We start from the raw sequence: 20,530 nt of genomic DNA, 5'->3' as shown, positions 1-20,530 counted from the left end.
TGTCCCCTAACCATGTCCATCTTCTTTTTTTGACTTTGGATAGGGTGAAAGGGAATATCTATGGAATAAAACAAAAAATGCAAGAGCATCAGGAAGATTCTCTGGAGTAGCTTGTACCCACCCCTGAGAGAAAGAAGCAGGATAAAAATCTCCCGGTTCACTCTCTATCCCAGTTCTACCAGATACTTGATTAACTTTCCCTAGCATTTAAGCTAGTCAGAGATTCCATTACTGGGCAAAAGCACCCCTCCTCAACCCTGCCTCACCAGGCAAAATCACGATAGGTGATTGGAAGCGCTACATTCACACTGAATGAGGCTATTCAGAAAACCCTCCTCTCCAGGAACAAATTGGACATTTTGACGGGGCATTTATGTTTTTAGGCCATGAGAGAGATAGGAGCAGGCTCGCCCCTAACATTTTTGGGTCCCACAGCAAGAGTACAAATGGAGGACTGCATACCATACACCTAAATGTTACAAAGTCCAAAAGCAAGATATGCCTTGGCCTGGTCTGTGTATCCACCTGTCAACCTAACTAAAGAGGTAAACTGAGGTAAGCGCAAACTACCAGAAATTGAGTTTCTTTGGAAATAGTAGAGAAACTGCAGTTCAGGAAATACAAACTGTAGCAAGCTACAGAGGAATGTGTTGAGGGTTTGGGGTGGGCTGCATTTATGGGCAAGGAGTACAAAGAGGGGGGCACAAGAGGGGAACCTGTCCAACCAGGGCACAAGCAGTAAGTTCACTGGCTTGAGGACGGTAGGAGATCCTTGGCGGGTGTTCATTGTCGGGAGATAAGGCTTGGAGGTCTGTAAATTAGGCGCTTATGGGAAATCAGTCTCTCAGTTCTTGAGTTTCATTTTCCTGAGGACACACACATGAGATTCTCTATCTCATATAGCCTGTTGGGGCAGGGTAGGGCAGGGTGAGGTGGAAGCTGGGCCCAGGGCTCAGAACTCCTGGGTGAACACTGGATCTACCTGAAACCAGGATGGGGTGGACCCGTCAAGTTCTCCAAGAAGCCAAGGACAGTAAGTTCCCCCATCCCAACGGCTCACTTTTCTGACTTGGAGTTGCCGAGCAATTCTACATGTCTTCCAAAACTGTATCGTTCAAGTAGCGTACAGGGAGGGAGTGCAGTTATTTGGAAAAACTTATCTGTCAAACCCCTTCACTTAGAGTGATTTGGGGAGGCCAATTTTAAACAAAATTAGCCATTTTTCTCTGGTTTCCTATGGCATGTGTTGTCATTTTCTCCTTCACTGCCCCTGCCCTTGACGCCATGTGCCTTTTTGCTCTGATCTGGGAGCCCAGTTTGGCTTAGGTGTCCTTTTCCTTTCTCCCCATGATGTTCAACCAGCTACTAACCTTTCAAAAACTCTGAAGACCAAAAAGAAAAAAACGTCTTTGCGTTCCAGTGTTTATGACATCAGGGGCCTCTAAAGCATGGAGCTCAAGGCAGTAGTCCTTATCACCTGGGTTTAAGGGTGATACTGGGTGCTCAAGTCTAGTGGCCCAGAAAAGCTGAGCACCCACCCCAAATACTTATCCTATGGGCATTTATGCTTTCCCAGAACCAGTCTTATTTTATGCTTGCTTTTCCAGGAGTTAATGGAGGGAAGGGGAATTGTACCTTCCGGACTTTGCCAGTTACGTTCAAGTTATTCCCTAGTAAGGGAAGGAGGAAATGCACAACCCTTAGGGCAGTTTTTGGTAAAATAATGAAGACTGTGGTTCTTTATCTGAGAATGAATGCACGCAGATGGAAATTCTAGTTGTACTTACATATCACTCTGAGAAAGCATCCCTCACAATTTACTCCTACTCTTGTGGAGCCCATTGCATAGTTAGATTGTTTTGGCAACACAAGTAAATGAACCTGGGTAGGTTTAAGGGGCACATTTTCAATTCCGTGTGTTAATGGAACATGGATCCTTGTCAAGTGGAGAAAACATCTGTGAAATTCTTGTTGTTTAACAATGCTTGTTGTAAACAAAGCTGCTGCCCCAGGCTTCATCAGGATGTTTATCTCTTATAACCTCTGGTTGAATCTACTCCGATTGAAAACCTCTGTCAGATGCAGGGCTGATTAGTGTAGTGATTAACAGCATTTGGAGCCAGATTCCCTGGGTTCAAGCTCTAGCTCCACCGATTATTAGCCGTATGACCTCTAAGTCTCAATTCCTTCATCTGTTAAATGGAGATAATATTCCCATCTGCCTTTTGGGGCTAATATGAGGATTAACTCACATGAGATATAGAAACGGGCACATATCCGCCCACATTGATTAAAATAGTATCTGGAACATTGTAAGCACTTAATACATATTTGTTATTAAAAATGCCCAGTTGTCATATGTAGCTCAAGGCTGTAGTGTCTTTAATTATTTTAAGTGACGCCGAAAAATCTAGTTAATTCTCAGATAGTCCTTGGGCTTATCAATCAATGTGTCTTACCCAATGTTACATTGGAGAAAAACCAGGTTGTCTAGCATGCTAAACATATTAGTGAGAACTCAGCATAGCTCAAGTCTTAGACTCTGTTCTCATGATAAGACCTTAGACTGAGCTGATATCTTGGAAGATCCATGAGGACACTGTTCTTGAACAACAGCCCCTAAATAACTCATCTTCATAAGCACAAAACCCTACCGCTCATGAGCAAATAGCTATGGTCACCAGTTATTAAGTGCCTACTGGGCGCCAAGCCCCGTGCTAGGTGCTCTTCCCATGCTACCTTGTTTGAACCTCCCAATTCATGTGGATCCCATGAAGGGAAGGTAGTGGAATAGTCTTTTTAACACTTTTTTTTTTTAGTTCACTTTTATCTCTGTCTTTCATATTAGACATTAACTTTAAATTATTTATTTATTTATTTATTTATGGCTGTGTTGGGTCTTCGTTTCTGTGCGAGGGCTTTCTCTAGTTGTGGCAAGCGGGGGCCACTCTTCATCGCGGTGCGCGGGCCTCTCTTTATCGCGGCCTCTCTGGTGGCGGAGCACAGGCTCCAGACGCGCAGGCTCAGTAGCTGTGGCTCACGGGCCCAGTTGCTCCGCGGCATGTGGGATCTTCCCAGACCAGGGCTCGAACCTGTGTCCCCTGCATTGGCAGGCAGATTCTCAACCACTGCGCCACCAGGGAAGCCCCGGAATAGTCTTTTAAGATGAGAAAATTGAGCCTCAAAAAATTGTCACTTTCCTCAGTGTCATGCAACAGGGAGGTGAGGGAGCTAGGATTTGAAGTCACGTCTGTTTGATTCCCAAGTTTGTGTTTATTCAACCGTACCACACAACGTTCCAAGAAGAGAAGAGGATACCCTCAAACCGTCATATGGACTGGCAAGTCAGCTCAATGTTGTACAAGGATCATTGAGAGTAAGGGCTGAGACAGAGTGGGAGCAAAAAGGGGAGAGGAACTGGACAGTACCAGTATGTGCTGAGTGGAAGGTGAAGCAAGGAGAGGACATAAGCCTCTAACACTTTTATTTCAGTTGACTGAGGTCTAGCCATTGGCAACAGCGCTGTAAGTGACCCAAAGCGCTAGACGTATTTTGGAGCGAGCAGTGTGTCCTTTGTGTTATAGCCTCATACTTTACAAGGGCCCCTAATATTGTTCATCTGGTTTAAACTGTCATCTTTAGAAACTTGACTTACTAACTTGGATGTTTCGTTTCTTAAAATGACTGTTTTTGAAGTGACAGTCAAGGTCAAATGAAAGGAACCTAAGAGATTGACCTGCTTCAGGATTCTGTCCTTAAGAAGCACTACTTTCCATGAGGAGGTGATTTTAGCTTGAAATATTTCTAGGGGAAATCAGACGTTCTATATTTTTTCTGCACAGCACATTGAAACATATTGGTTTGGACTCCATTAAGTTTGCATATGCTATAATTCAAGCAGGGGCTATGCTGAGATTTACCTTTGAATTATCTATGAAAAAATAAAAACATGGTAAAGACCGAAGGGGGGGACTTCCCTGGCGGTCCAGTGGTTAAGACACTGTGCTTCCACTGCAGGCGCGGGGGTGAGGGTGGGGTGCACGGGTTCAATCCCTGGCCCTGGTGGGGGAACTAAGATCCCACATGCTGCGTGGTGCAGCCAAAAAAAAACAGGGAAAATATATCCAATGAATAGGCAATTAGGAAATATTGTTACCTATTTAATAAAATAAGTCTTCTATAAGGATATTTACTTATCAACACAGAGGATTAACTTGGAATATTTGTATATTCCTGAAAACAATCTTAAAACTGTTCTAGATCTGACTATTCTAATTCAGAATGGCCTCACATTCATATAGCCCTAGCTGGTGAGATTTTTTTTTTTAACATCTTTATTGGAGTATAACTGCTTTACAATGGCGTGTTAGTTTCTGCTGTATAACAAAGTGAATCAGCTATATATATACATATACATATATCCCCATATTCCCTCCTTCTTGTGTCTCCCTCCCACCCTCCCTATCCCACCGCGCTAGGTGGTCACAAAGCACCGAGCTGATCTCCCTGTGCTATGTGGCTGCTTCCCACTAGCTATCTATTTTACGTTTGGTAGTGTATGTATGTCCATGCCACTCTCTCACTTCTTCCCTAGCTGGTGAGATTTTACTTTCCTCCAGTTTCCTCTCTCCTTGTAATGAGTACTTTCTCATGCTGACTCTCTCCCTAGTCTAGTTAAGCTCATTCACTCTGGTACTGTCCTTAGGCCTGCAGAACGGTTGGTCAGTGCTCTCTTTATGATAACTCTTTATACTTGAGGATAGTGATTAAACTGCCTCTTGGCTCTCTTTCACCAGGCTAAACAACCCCAGCTCATTTAGCCTTTCCTCATAGGCCCTATTTTCTAATGCTTTTATCCTTTTTTGCTGAGCTTCTCAGGATCTTGTCCAATCGCTTTTCAGTTGTTCTAAGATGTAACCTGATGAGCGGGCCTAATCTAGGGTTTGGCATTGGCTAAATATTTAATAAATGACTTAAAATTAAGGAAGATGGTGTAGTGCAGGCATAAGAGCACTGGACTAGGAGTCAGAAGACTTGAGTTTCATCCTTGCTCTGCCACTTACTAGGATTGGGCTGAGAGCTACATTTGGGCAAATCATCTAAATGTCTCTAAGCATCAATTTATCATCTGTAAATTTAGGATAAACACATCTGCCCTGCCTGCCTCCCATAGTGAGGCTCAAATGAAATAATCTATGTGAAAACCCTTTGTTTAGCATCAAAGCACGATGTAAACACTATGTGTCAGGAACTTTTCTGAATGCTTTGCATATATTAACTCATTGGGGTACAGTTATCATTTCCATTTTACAACCAGGAAATGGAGGCTCAGAGAGTTAAGTAACTGGCTCTAGGTCACACAGCTAGTAAGTGACAGAATCCATGCAGATAAATATTAAACATCCAACAGAGCCATTCATTTTATGGGGCCTGACCTTCAAAAGCTGTCCACAGGTAGACACACCACTGGGATGGAGGATCTATTCAGTCATGGGTAGATAACTCTGTGAGAGGCAACTTTTTCAAAAGTGAATGTTTAGGTTGGTCATTGAAGTAGGGCAGCTGTCCACCAGTGGGGAGGGCCTCATGAATACAATACAGTAATAGGAATGCTGTATCAGGTCAGGTCAATGGTTCATTCTTCCTAGGACACCTAAATCTTCCTATGGAAATTGCTCTTAATTCTTGGATTCAAGATCTGCAGTTTCTAAATATTCTCTGTGAGTTCTGACAACCCTTCATGGTTTCAACTGTCTCTGGCTCTGCCCTTTTGTGTGTTAATTCTTGCAGCTATAAGTTTGGAATAATTTCCTCATAGATTAACTGTTAAGGAGAAATAGTAAAGACAGAATAGCACCTAATTGAATCTTTTTTCCTGCTGTGGTCTGAAGAATTGAAAGAGATTAAAAAAAAAAAAGAGCTTTGGAAAGAAACATTGGAATAATTTTGATTTACCCCATAAATGTTTGAACATTCATAGGGAAAATTAGAACTTAAATCATGAAATGAGGAGGTTATGCTATATAGTAGTATATTGAAAACCTGCTTATATTTGAAAAATTGTACCATATTGAGGTCTTTGCATTAACACCATTAGCTATAGAATACAATATGAATTTACTTTATGACATAATCTCATCTATAGGGAATAGGGTTGTAGTGGTGTAACAGGTTCTTCTACCTCAAATAGTGGCACGAAGTATCATTTTATGGGAGACTATAGAAGTTTCCTTCCATGAGAATAAACTCAAAGTTGAAAATACCTTTGGAGGATGGGAGCATTTTTGGGGAGGATTTGATACTATCTGAGTTATAAATGTTATCTTTCTAACTAGAATCTGTATAGTGAATAAGTTTGTCAAGAATGGTTGGGAACCAATAAGAAAAAGTGGGTATCTCTGTATCTTAGTAGTCAATTTATTTTTAAAAATGTTTACTCTAAAGAAATATTATGTTGAATTTGTTGCTTTTAATAATTCATTTAATGAGAAATCTATTTTTATATAAAGAAATAAATTTTGGCAAATTCATGATATCAGAACAAGCTTGAGCACAGAGCTACCGTCTTAAACCTTTGAGAAAATGTGTACTTTAATAATCACATCATGTGGCGGTGGGCACCATTTTGCCTTTTGTTGGCAGCACAGCAAAATCACAGTAGAACTTACTGAAATGTGCTTGTTCAATAATCATCCATCTATCCATTCATCCACCCATCCATCTTTCCATCCAACACGCTGTGCCAGGTACTCTACTGGACACTGAATAACCAATAGTGAACAAGACAAACATGACTCCTACCTCACAGTACTTAATGGCCTAGTAGAAATTCCTTAAATGGTGAAGAAAGCAATCATGAGTAGATAGTTTTATGACAATTTTTTGAAAGAGGGGAAAGAATAAGTGAAATTAACTCTCTAGCCTTACTTGAGTGTTGTTAAAATTTTTCGTTGAACTATGTTCCCTGAAAAATTGTATAGAAAGTATTATGAGAGATGCTGTGAATGGGCATAGAGAAGAAAGGAAGATAGTGAGACATTAAAAGAGAGGACAGGGAGTTAGCTTCAAGACGGTGGAAGAGTAAGACGTGGAGATCACCTTCCTCCCCACAAATACATTAGAAATACATCTACATGTGGAACAGCCCCTACAGAACACCTACTGAACGCTGGCAGAAGACCTCAGACCTCCCAAAAGGCAAGAAACTCCCCATGTACCTGGGTAGGGCAAAAGAAAACAGAAAAAACAGAGGCAAAAGAATAGGGACGGGACCTGCACCAGTGGGAGGGAGCTGTGAAGGAGGAAAGGTTTCCACACACTAGGAAGCCCCTTCGTGGGCGGAGACTGCGGGTGGCAGAGGGGGGAAGCTTCGGAGCCACGGAGGAGAGCGCAGCAACAGGGGTGCGGAGGGCAAAGCGGAGAGATTCCCGCACAGAGGCTCGGCGCCGAGCAGCACTCACCAGCCCGAGAGGCTTGTCTGCTCACCCGCCGTGGCGGGCGGGGGCTGGGAGCTGAGGCTCGGGCTTCGGGTCGGATCGCAGGGAGAGGACTGGGGTTGGCGGCGTGAACACAGCCTGAAGGGGGTAAGTGCGCCACAGCTAGCAGGGAGGGAGTCCGGGAAAAAGTCAGGAGCTGCCGAAGAGGCAAGAGACTTTTTCTTGCCTCTTTGTTTCCTGGTGCGCGAGGAGAGGGGATTCAGAGCGCCGCTTAAAGGAGATCCAGAGATGGGCGCGAGCCGTGGCTATCAGCACGGGCCCCAGAGACGGGCATGAGATGCTAAGGCTGCTGCTGTGCCACCAAGAAGCCTGTGCGCGAGCACAGGTCACTCTCCACACCTCCCCTCCCGGGAGCCGGTGCAGCCCGCCATGGCCAGGGTCCCGTGATCCAGGGACAACTTCCCCGGGAGAACGCACGGCACGCCTCAGGCTGCTGCAACGTCATGCCGGCCTCTGCCGCCGCAGGCTCGCCCCGCATCCGTACCCCTCCCTCCCCCCGGCCTGAGTGAGCCAGAGCCCCCGAATCAGCTGCTCCTTTAACCCCGTCCTGTGTGAGCAAAGAACAGACGCCCTCAGGTGACCTACACGCAGAGGTGGGTCCAAATCCAAAGCTGAACCCCGGGAGCTGTGCGAACAAAGAAGAGAAAGGGAAATCTCTCCCAGCAGCCTCAGGAGCAGCGGATTAAATCTCCACAATCAACTTGATGAACCTACATCTGTGGAATACCTGAATAGACAACGAATCATCCCAAATTGAGAAGGTGGACTTTGGGAGCAATGATATATATATTTTTTCCCCTTTTTCTCTTTTTGGGAGTGTGTATGTGTATGCTTCTGTGTGTGATTTTGTCTGTATAGCTTTGCTTTCACCACTTGTCCTAGCGTTCTGTCTGTCCGTTTTATTGTTTTTTTGTTTTTTTTGGTATAGTTTATAGCACTTGTTATCATTGGTGGATTGATTTTTGGTTTGGTTGCTCTCTTCTTTCTTTTTTTTTATTACTTAAAAAAATTTTTTTAATAATTATTTTTTATTTTAATAAGTTTATTTTATTTTACTTTATTTTATTTTACTTTATTTTATTTTATCTTCTTCTTTCTTTCTTTCTTTCGTTTTTTTCTCCCTTTTATTCTGAGCCATGTGGATGACAGGCTCCTGGTGCTCCAGCCAGGCGTCAGGGCTGTGCCTCTGAGGAGGGAGAGCCAAGTTCAGGACACTGGTCCACAAGAGACCTCCCGGCTCCACATAATATCAAACAGCGAAAATCTCCCAGAGATCTCCATCTCAATGTCAAGACCCAGCTCCACTCAAGGACCAGCAAGCTACAGTGCTGGACACCCTAGGCCAAACAACTAGCAAGACAGAAACACAACCCCATCCATTAGCAGAGAGGCTGCCTAAAATCATAATAAGGTCACAGACACCCCAAAACACACCTCCAGACGCGGACCTGCCCACCAGAAAGACAAGATCCAGCCTCATCCACCAGAACACAGGCACTAGTCCCCTTCACTAGGAAGCTTACACGACCCACTGAACGAACCTTACCCACTGGAGGCAGACACCAAAAACAACGGGAACTAAGAACCTGCAGCCTGCGAAAAGGAGACCCCAAACACAGTAAGTTAAGCAAAATGAGAAGGCAGAAAAACACACAGAAGATGAAAGATCAAGGCAAAAGCCCACCAGAGCTAACAAATGAAGAGGAAATAGGCAGTCTACCTGAAAAAGAATTCAGAGTAATGATAGTAAAGATGATCCAAAATCTTGGAAATAGAATGGAGAAAATACAAGAAACGTTTAACAAGGACCTAGAAGAACCAAAGAGCAAACAAACAGTGATGAACAACACAATAAATGAAATTAAACATTCTCTAGAAGGGATCAATAGCAGAATAACTGAGGCAGAAGAACGGATAAGTGACCTGGAAGATAAAATAGTGGAAATAACTACTCCAGACCAGAATAAAGATAAAAGAATGAAAAGAATTGAGGACAGTCCCAGAGACATCTGAGACAACATTAAACACACCAACATTCGAATTATAGGGGTCCCAGAAGAAGAAGAGAAAAAGAAAGGGACTGAGAAAATATTTGAAGAGATTATAGTTGAAAACTTCCCTAATATGGGAAAGGAAATAGTCAATCAAGTCCAGGAAGCACAGAGAGTCCCATACAGGATAAATCGAAGGAGCAACACGCCAAGACACATATTAATCAAACTATCAAAAATTAAATACAAAGAACAAATATTAAAAGCAGCAAGGGAAAAACAACAAGTAACACACAAGGGAATCCCCATAAGGTTAACAGCTGATCTTTCAGCAGAAACTCTGCAAGCCAGAAGGGAGTGGCAGGACATATTTAAAGTGATGAAGGAGAAAAACCTACAATCAAGATTACTCTACCCAGCAAGGATCTCATTCAGATTTGACGTAGAAATTAAAACCTTTACAGACAAGCAAAAGCTAAGAGAATTCAGCACCACAAAACCAGCTTTACAACAAATGCTAAAGGAACTTCTCTAGGCAGGAAACACAAGAGAAGGAAAACACCTACAATAACAAACCCAAAACAATTACAAAAATGGTAATAGGAACATACCTGTCGATAATTACCTTAAATGTAAATGGATTAAATGCTCCCACCAAAAGACATAGACTAGCTGAATGGATACAAAAACAAGACCCGTATATATGCTGTCTACAAGAGACCCACTTCAGACCTAAGGACACATACGGACTGAAAGTGAGGGTGATGGAAAAAGATATTCCATGCAAATGGAAATCAAAAGAAAGCTGGAGTAGCAATTCTCATATCAGACAAAATAGACTTTAAAACAAAGACTATTTCAAGAGACAAAGAAGGACATTATGTAATGATCAAGGGATCAATCCAAGAAGAAGATACAACAATTGTAAATATTTATGCACCCAACATAGGAGCACCTCAATACATAAGGCAAATACTAACAGCCATAAAAGGGGAAATCGACAGTAACTCAATCATAGTAGGGGACTTCAACACCCCACTTTCACCAATGGACAGATCATCCAAAATGAAAATAAATAAGGAAACAAAAGCTTTAAATGATACATTAAACAAAATGGCCTTAATTGATATTTATAGGACATTCCATCCAAAAACAACAGAATACACATTCTTCTCAAGTGCTCATGAAACATCCTCCAGGATAGATCATATCTTGGGTCACAACTCAAGCCTTGGTAAATTTAAGAAAATTGAAATCGTATCAAGTATCTTTTCCGACCACAATGCTATGAAACTAGATATCAATTTCAGGAAAAAAATCTGTAAAAAATACAAATACATAGAGGCTAAACAATACACTACTTAATAACCAAGAGATTACTGAAGAAATCAAAGAGGAAATCAAAATATACCTAGAAAAAAATGACAATGAAAACACGATGACCCAAATCCTATGGGATGCAGCAAAAGCAGTTCTAAGAGGGAAGTTTATAGCAATACAATCCTACCTCAAGAAACAAGAAACATCTCAAATAAACAACCTAACCTTACACCTAAAGCAATTAGAGAGAGAAGAAAAAAACACCCCAAAGGTAGCAGAAGGAAAGAAATCATAAAGATCAGATCAGAAATAAATGAAAAAGAAATGAGGAAACAATAGCAAAGATCAATAAAACTAAAAGCTGGTTCTTTGAGAAGATAAACAAAATTGATAAACCATTAGCGAGACTCATCAAGACTAAAAGAGAGAAGACTCAAATCAAGAATTAGAAATGAAAAAGGAGGAGTAACAACTGACACTGCAGAAATACAAAGGATCATGAGAGATTAATACAAGCAACTATATGCCAATAAACTGGACAACCTGGAAGAAATGGACATATTCTTACAAATGCACAACCTTCCGGGACAGAACCAGGAAGAACTAGAAAATATGAACAGACCAGTCACAAGCACCGAAATTGAAACTGTGATTAAAAATCTTCCAACAAACAAAAGCCCAGGACCAGATGGCTTCACAGGCAAATTCTATCAAACATTTAGAGAAGAGCTAACACGTATCCTTCTCAAACTCTTCCAAAATATAGCAGAGGGAGGAACACTCCCCAACTCACTCTATGAGGCCACCATCACCCTGATACCAAAACAAGACAAAGATGTCACAAAGAAAGAAAATTACAGGCCAATATCTCTGATGAACATAGATGCAAAAATCCTCAACAAAATACTAGCAAACAGAATCCAACAGCATATTAAAAGGATCATACACCATGATCAAGTGCGGTTTATCCCAGGAATGCAAGGATTCTTCAATATATGCAAATCAATCAACGTGATACACCATATTAACAAATTGAAGGATAAAAACCATATGATCATCTTAATAGATGCAGAGAAAGCTTTAGACAAAATTCAACACCCATTTATGATAAAAACCCTCCAGAAATTAGGCATAGAGGGAAATTACCTCAACATAATAAAGACCATATATGACAAACCCACAGCCAACATCGTCCTCAATGGTGAAAAACTGAAACCATTTCCACTAAGATCAGGAACAAGACAAGGTTGCCCACTCTCACCACTATTATTCAACATAGTTTTGGAAGTTTTAGCCACAGCAATCAGAGAAGAAAAAGAAATAAAAGGAATCCAAACCGGAAAAGAAGAAGTAAAGCTGTCACTGTTTGCAAATGACATGATATTATACATAGAGAATCCTAAAGATGCTACCAGAAAACTACTAGAGCTAATCAATGAATTTGGTAAAGTAACAGGATACAAAATTAATGCACAAAAATCTCTTGCATTCCTATACACTAATGATGAAAAATCTGAAAGTGAAATTAAGAAAACACTCCCATTTACCACTGCAACAAAAAGAATAAGATATCTAGGAATAAACCTACCTAAGGAGACAAAAGACCTGTATGCAGAAAACTATAAGACACTGATGAAAGAAATTAAAGATGATACAAATAGATGGAGAGATATAGCATGTTCTTGGATTGGAAGAATCAACATTGTGAAAATGACTCTACTACCCAAAGCAATCTACAGATTCAGTTCAATCCCTATCAAAGTACCACTGGCATTTTTCACAGAACTAGAACAAAACATTTCACAATTTGTATGGAAACACAAAAGACCCCGAATTGCCAAGGCAATCCTGAGAAAGAAAAATGGAGCTGGAGGAATCAGGCTCCCTGACTTCAGAGTATACTACAAAGCTACAGTAATCAAGACAGTATGGTACTGGCACAAAAACAGAAATATAGATCAATGGAACAGGATAGAAAGCCCAGCGATAAACCCACACACATATGGTCACCTTATCTTTGATAAAGGAGGCAAGCATATACAGTGGAGAAAAGACAGCCTCTTCAATAAGGGGTGCTGGGAAAACTGGACAGCTACATGTAAAAGAATGAAATTAAGACACTCCTTAACACCATACACAAAAATAAACTCAAAATGGATTAAAGACCTAAATGTAAGGCCAGACACTATAAAACTCTTAGAGGAAAACATAGGCAGAACATTCTATGATATAAATCACAGCCAGACCGTTTTTGACCCAACTCCTAGAGAAATGGAAATAAAAACAAAAATGAACAAATGGGACCTAATGAAACTTAAAAGCTTTTGCACAGCAAAGGAAACCATAAACAAGATGAAAAGACAACCCTCAGAATGGGAGAAAATATTTGCAAACGAAACAACTGACAAAGGATTAATCTCCACAATATACAAGCAGCACATGGAGCTCAATATCAAAAAAACAAACAACCCAATCCAAAAATGGGCAGAAGACCTAAATAGACATTTCTCCAAAGAAGATACACAGGTTGCCAACAAACACATGAAAGAATGCTCAACATCAGTAATCATTAGAGAAATGCAAATCAAAACTACAATGAGGTATCACCTCACCCCAGTCAGAATGGCCATCATCAAAAAATCTACAAACAATAAATGCTGGAGAGGGTGTGGAGAAAAGGGAACCCTCTTGCACTGTTGGTGGGAATGTATATTGATACAGTCACTATGGAGAACAGTATGGAGGTTTCTTAAAAAACTAAAAGTAGAACTACCATACGACCCAGCAATCCCACTACTGGGCGTATACCCTGAGAAAACCATACTTCGAAAAGAATCATGTACCAAAATGTTCATTGCAGCTCTGTTTACAATAGCCAGGACATGGAAGCAACCTAAGTGTCCATCATCGGATGAATGGATAAAGAAGATGTGGCACATATATACAATGGAATATTACTCAGCCATAAAAACAAACGAAATTGAGTTATTTGTAGTGAGGTGGGTGGACCTAGAGTCTGTCATACAGAGTGCAGTAAGTCAGAAAGAGAAAAACAAATACAGTATGCTAACATATATATGGAATCTAAGGAAAAAAAAAAAGGTCATGAAGAACCTAGTGGCAAGACGGGAATAAAGACACAGACCTACTAGAGAATGGACTTGAGGATAGAGGGAGGGGGAAGGGTAAGCTTTGACAAAGTGAGAGAGTGGCATGAACATATATACAGTACCAAATATAAAATCGACAGCTAGTGGGAAGCAGCCACATGGCACAGGGAGATCAGCTCTGTGCTTTGTGACCACTTAGAGGGGTGAGATAGGGAGGGTGGGAGGGAGGGAGACGCAAGAGGGAAGAGATATGGGGACATATGTATATGTATAACTGATTCACTTTGTTATAAAGCAGAAACTAACACACCATTGTAAAGCAATTATACTCCATTAAAGATGTTTTTTTTTTAAAAAAAAGAGAGGACAGGGTTTTCGAATAATGTTAGTTTAGTTTTCCTGAATATGTTTAGTAATAATGATTTTTTTCTATAGCATTTTATGCTTTTCAAAGTAATGATAGCAATCATGTGACGAAGAGCAAATTTTATTGCCCGTTATGTAGATGACACAACGGAGGCATAGATATTTTAAGTGCCCAAGATCCCACAGCTATATCGAATTCACAGCTCTACCCACTGCTTTTTCTACTACGTCATGCTGAAAAATTCCAGACTCCAGTATAAGGTCCTATAAAACCCCAAAGATTTATCAGAATGTACACTATTCAAGAAGCCTAAGTCAGTAGCACAAAAGAAGGAAAACAAAGTATGACAAGGAGGATGTTCCTCTGCTTTAGGCTATTAAGTAGGTCACCCACTAAGAGGCTATTTTGGTATAAAATTTTAGAGGGCATGTAGTACATACACCAACATCACTGACCTGATTCTTCACTTTCAAGATCTAAGAAAATCAAAAGCAGTTTTTTTTTTCTTTTGGAAGGGAGGGGTGTATCATTTGGGGAGCTTAAGAGAATGTTAGTTGGGAAATTTGATTTAGCCAGGCTAGTGCTCTAGATTTTTTGTGAGGTTGATTCACTAGAGATGGGGACAGCTTTGTATCTCTGTGATGCAGAGTCAGTGCTTCCTTCCTTCCTTCCTTCCTTCCTTCCTCCCTCCCTCCCTCGTTTTTCTTCTCTCCCATCCCCTCCCTTCCCTTTTCTTACTGGTGTTTTTTTTTTTTTTTGCATTCTCTTCTTATGGGGGCATATCTGACAAATTGTTAATACTTAATTTGCTATAAAACAGCTCTCCCAAGCAATGGCTGCTCACTATAATTTCAATCTCTGAAGTTGTTTTGGCCCCTAGGTACACTGGGATCGAATTAGAATGGAAACGTTTCCCTTACAGTTTTGTTTATGGCAGCATAGGCACTTTGTTATTAACTGGCAAACTGAGACTTCTAAGGAAAATAATAAACTTTCACCACATTTCTATTTGACTCTTTACTCCAAACAGAATATCCATCTGGCTTAGGGTAAAACAACTCTTCTAATATGTTTCAGTCTTAAATTTAAATATCCAAGATTAATAATGAATATATTTTGGTCCATTGAATTGTATTTTTCCCCAGTCTGATGCTTTTTCACATTTTTTCACATTTTAAAAACCATAGACATTTTTTTCTCATATGCCATCTTACTTTAAAAATGGTCTGCAATTATATATATACATATTCTCATTCATTCTCTCTTGCTCTCTCTTTCAAACCAGAGGGATATTCTTCAAAAATATCCACAAATTCAAACCTAGTGAATACTGCTCTGATACTTTGCAACTAGGCCCCTGAAACAAAAACCCTACCCTTCTGCCCTGCCTAATCCCTTGTCTGTTCCTTGCTGGGAGGAAGGTGTCGAAAGGAAGGGGATTACTTTGAAATAGTCAGCTATCTGTGAAACAGAGGTGTGAAAGGGTGTGTTTATCTGATAAGTAGCATTAAATTGCAGAGACTACCAGATTAATCATGGTATGCAATTTTCAACAGCTTGGATTTTCTTTTATTTCTCTCTCTCCTTTTCTGCAGCCACTGGGGAGGAAAAAAGGATTAGAGAGACTATCAAAACTGTTGGCAAGTTTAGTCTGTTGGCTACTTAATTTACTAGCAGATATGGGAACTGCCTCAGGTTGATGATTTAACAGGTTGGCTGGGCGTGGAATAAATCTCAAACGTACCTGTTCCAAAATTGTGTTAATCCTTTCAACTTCGCAGTCAATCAAGTATCGCTTTTCCTGCCTCCTGTCCATTTCTTCAATGATGCGCCTGAATTCTTGGACGTCCTTTATGTTTCCCACAGACCTTGCTGTCACTTGCCAGTTGTTTTGCACTGCTGCTTCCATAATCGCTTGGAGGATGGAAAATCCTGAATGAAGGGAAAACAGCTACATTGATTATTTTTTCTTTTAAAAATCTTTCCATAGGTATTAAAGGTTCTACTGAGTTTTTATGCACAGTCTATTGGGTCCCCTTGAACCTTATCCACTGTGGACAGCAGGCTTACTCATAACCTCAGCCTTAACCTTCCAGACAGTTGGCATCTCTATCCTGATTGAAAGGAAAGAAGATTCTTCAACTTTTGGGCACCGGGCTAGGTGTTTATCAAGCCTGTACTTAAGCAATCACAACTGAATTAAGTACCTAATTGTTTTTATTGACAGGCATTATCAAAATATTTATGGAATGAATGCCAGTAGCTTCTTTCTTATTTCTGGCCACAATCTGTCCTACTGTGGTTGAAGCTCATTTCTTTCATCTTCCACAACAACAATCTTCAGAATTAGAAATAGCTTTGGTAGAGATAGAACCTGATTATAATATGACTTATCCTTACATGGATACGACTATCCAACAAGGTAAATTATGCTTCCCAAGCAATATAACTCTCAGAAAACCTGACAAAAACAGTCTATAACAAAGGTATCGTACTGTTTCTTTGTTCACAGTATTATGAAAAAGTTCAATCATATTAAGCCTTCCTAAGTTCTTCCCCTTTCTCAATTCATTTGATTAGAGATTCTCGGTTCCTTTTTAGTTAATTTATATCAGACAGCATTAACTACTAACACTCTGGATCTATCCTGCATGGGAAAGAGAAAAGATCTGATGCTTGAGTTTTGGGTAACCTTTTTGGAGTCAGGGTTTGAGAAGTTGGAAAGAACAGTATATCTGTATGAACCACAGAAGAGCACAGGGATTTCGTATGTACTGGTCTTTTAGAGTATTCATGTCTCTAATATTACATCATGTCTATATTTTTGCTTCTGGTATGAATTCATAATCCGAGTATAATTTCATCAGGTATAGACATCATTTTATTGGGATATGGTCAAAAGCAGCTCCTTTTGCCCCATTAAATTTAAATTGTTTTCCGTTTGTATTTAGGTAATGATTAATGGGAGTGGGTAATGAGGATGCTTGCCAAGACCAAAATGATCTGTGGCCTAATAATTTGACTACTGGAGGAGTAGAGAATGGAGGATGATTGTGCTGCCCTCTGAACACTTTCCAGGTTCTGTGCCACCTCAGGCTCACCCTGTACTTTAAGCAGGTTATGGTTGGGAATCTTCTTCACTGCACCATAGAAAATGGTATTGACATTTGGAGAACACGCTTCGGGGAGATGGCAGCAGTGACTCAGCCGGTCATTACGACTCCATTGTGTGCTGGGTGTATGCAGGAAGAAGATCACAAATGAGACCCAAGCACTTGGTAATTTCCAAATGAGCAATTTCAGCACAGGAGCTCAAAATTACAGATCAGAGTAAATTACCATTGCTTTAAATGTTAATTCTTACTCTTTTTAAACCAACCACACATATTTATTTCTCAGATTTACATTTTTGTGTGGGTTTTCAATGTGCTCTCTGCTTTGGTGGGAGTTGAGGGCACATGGTGGGCCAAAGCATGAGATTAAGAAATAAATATAGGAAGGAAAAGATTAAAGTATTTGAAAATCCTTCTTCAGAAATGTGCAATGAGGCCTCATTATTTTGAATCCCAGTAATTAAGAATTTATGAAAATTCAGCAAGGACTAGGTTGAATTTTACTTCTATTTATGAAGAAAGCGTTCGCTGAATAATACTGGTAATGAAATCACACAGGGCATCTTTGCTATATTTAAACTAAACTTTAAAAAATACCCTTTAGGAGGACCTTCAAGATGGCAGAGGAGTAAGACATGGAGATCACCTTCCTCCTCACAAATACATCAAAAATACACGTACATGTGGAACAACTCCTACAGAAAATCTACAGAACGCTGGCAGAAGACCTCAGACTTCCCAAAAGCCATGTGGCTGACAGGGTCTTGATGCTCTGGCCAGGTGTCAGGCCTGAGCCTCTGAGGTGGGAGAGCTGAGTTCAGGATATAGGAACACCAGAGACATCCTTGCCCCACGTAATATCAATTGGTGAGAGCTCTCCCAGAGATCTCTGTCTCAACGCTAAGACCCAGCTCCACTCAACGACCAGCAAGCTCCAGTGCTGGGCGCCCTATGCCAAACAACTAGCAAGACAGGAACACAACCCCACCCATTAACAGAGAGGCGGCCTAAAATCATAATAAGTTCACAGACACCCCAAAACACACCACCAGAAACAGTCCTGCCCACCAGAAAGATGAGGTCCAGCTTCATCCACCAGAACACAGGCACCGGTCCCCTCCACCAGGAAACCTATACAACCCACTGAACCAACCTTACCCACTGGGGCAGACACCAAAAACAACGAGAACTAAGAACCTGCAGCCTGCAAAAAGGAAACCCTAAACACAGTAAGTTAAGAAAAAAGAGAAGACAGAGAAATACACAGCAGATGAAGGAGCAAGGTAAAAACCCACCAGACCAAACAAATGAGGAGGAAATAGGCAGTCTACTTGTAAAAGAATTCAGAGTAATGATAGTAAAAATGATCCAAAATCTTGGAAATAGGATGGAGGAAATGCAAGAAATGTTTAACAAGGACCTAGAAGAACTAAAGTGCAAACAAACAATGATGAACAACACAATACATGAAATTAAAAATATTCTAGAAGGAATCAATAGAAGAATAACTGAGGCAGAAGAACGGATAAGTGGCCTGGAATATAAAATAGTGGAAATAACTGCTGCAGAGCAGAATAAAGAAAAAGGAATGAAAAGAATTGAGGACAGTCTCAGAGACCTCTGGGACAACATTAAACACGTCAACATTCAAATTAAAGGGGTCCCAGAAGAAGAAGAGAAAAAGAAAGGGTCTGAGAAAATATTTGAAGAGATTATAGTTGAAAACTTCCCTAATGTGGGAAAGAAAATAGTCAATCAAGTCCAGGAAGCACAGAGAGTCCCATACAGGATAAATCGAAGGAGAAACACGCCAAAACACATATTAATCAAACTATCAAAAATTAAATACAAAGAAAAAATATTAAAAGCAGCAAGGGAAAAGCAACAATTAACATACAAGGGAATCCCCATAAGGTTAATAGCTGATCTTTCAGCAGAAACTCTGCAAGCCTGAAGGGAGTGGCAGGACATATTTAAAGTGATGAAAGGGAAAAACCTACAACCAAGATTACTCTACCCAGCAAGGATCTCATTCAGATTCAACAGAGAAATTAAAACCTTTACAGACAAGCAAAAGCTGAGAGAATTCAGCACCACCAAACCAGCTTTACAACAAATGCTAAAGGAACTTCTATAGGCAGGAAACACAAGAGAAGGAAAAGACCTACAATAACAAACCCAAAACAATTAAGAAAATGGTAATAGGAACATACGTATTGATAATTACCTTAAATGTAAATGCATTAAATGCTCCAATCAAAAGACATAGAGTGGCTGAATGGATACAAAAACAGGACCTGTATACATGCTGTTTACAAGAGACCCACTTCAAACCTAGGGACACATACAGACTGAAAGTGAGGGGATGGAAAACGATATTCCATGCAAATGGAAATCAAAAGAAAGCTGGACTAGCAATTCTCATATCAGACAAAATAGACTTTAAAATAAAGACTATTACAAGAGACAAGGATACTACATAATGATCAAGGGACCAATCCAAGAAGAAGATATAACAACTGTACATATTTATGTACCCAGCATAGGAGCACTTCAATACATAAGGCAAATGCTAACAGCCATAAAAGGGGAAATTGACAGTAACACAATAATAGTAGGAGATTTTAACACCCCACTTTCACCAATAGACAGATCAACCAAAATGAAAATAAATAAGGAAACATGAGCTTTAAATGATACATTAAACAAGATGGCCTTAATTGATATTTATAGGAAATTTCATCCCAAAACAACAGAATACACTTTCTTCTCATGTGCTCATGGAATATTCTCCAGGATAGATCATATCTTGGGTCACAAATAAAGCCTTGGGAAATTTAAGAAAATTGAAATCGTATCAAGTATCTTTTCTGACCACAACGCTATGAGACTAGATATCAATTACAGGAAAAAAACTGTAAAAAATACAAACACATGGAGGCTAAACAATACACTACTAAGTAACCAAGAGTCACTGAAGAAATCAAAGAGAAAATGAAAAAATACCTAGAAACAAATGACAATGAAAACACGACAGCCCAAAACCTATGGGATACAGCAAAAGTAGTTCTAAGAGGGAAGTTTATAGCAATACAATCCTACCTCAAGAGACAAGAAACGTCTCAAATAAACA

The 20,530-nt window shown here is 40.2% G+C and overlaps 1 protein-coding gene across 4 annotated transcripts in view; it reads right to left on the bottom strand.

The window, feature by feature from the left end:
- The window catches only part of GRIA3 (glutamate ionotropic receptor AMPA type subunit 3), a 293,527-nt gene that overhangs the window by 136,139 nt on the left and 136,858 nt on the right, over positions 1-20,530 (bottom strand). For all 4 annotated transcript variants that reach the window (XM_082446816.1, XM_082446815.1, XM_082446817.1 and 1 more), the window contains exon 4: positions 16,029-16,216. In XM_082446816.1, the coding sequence (XP_082302942.1) occupies positions 16,029-16,216 (188 nt within the window). The remainder of the gene's footprint in view (positions 1-16,028; positions 16,217-20,530) is intronic.

The sequence above is a fragment of the Balaenoptera physalus genome (assembly GCF_965194825.1).
Source record: "Balaenoptera physalus genome assembly, chromosome: X".
Lineage (NCBI taxonomy): Eukaryota > Metazoa > Chordata > Mammalia > Artiodactyla > Balaenopteridae > Balaenoptera > Balaenoptera physalus.
The sequence above is the reverse complement of the archived record's forward strand: the minus strand, read 5'-3'. Positions and strand labels throughout refer to the sequence as shown.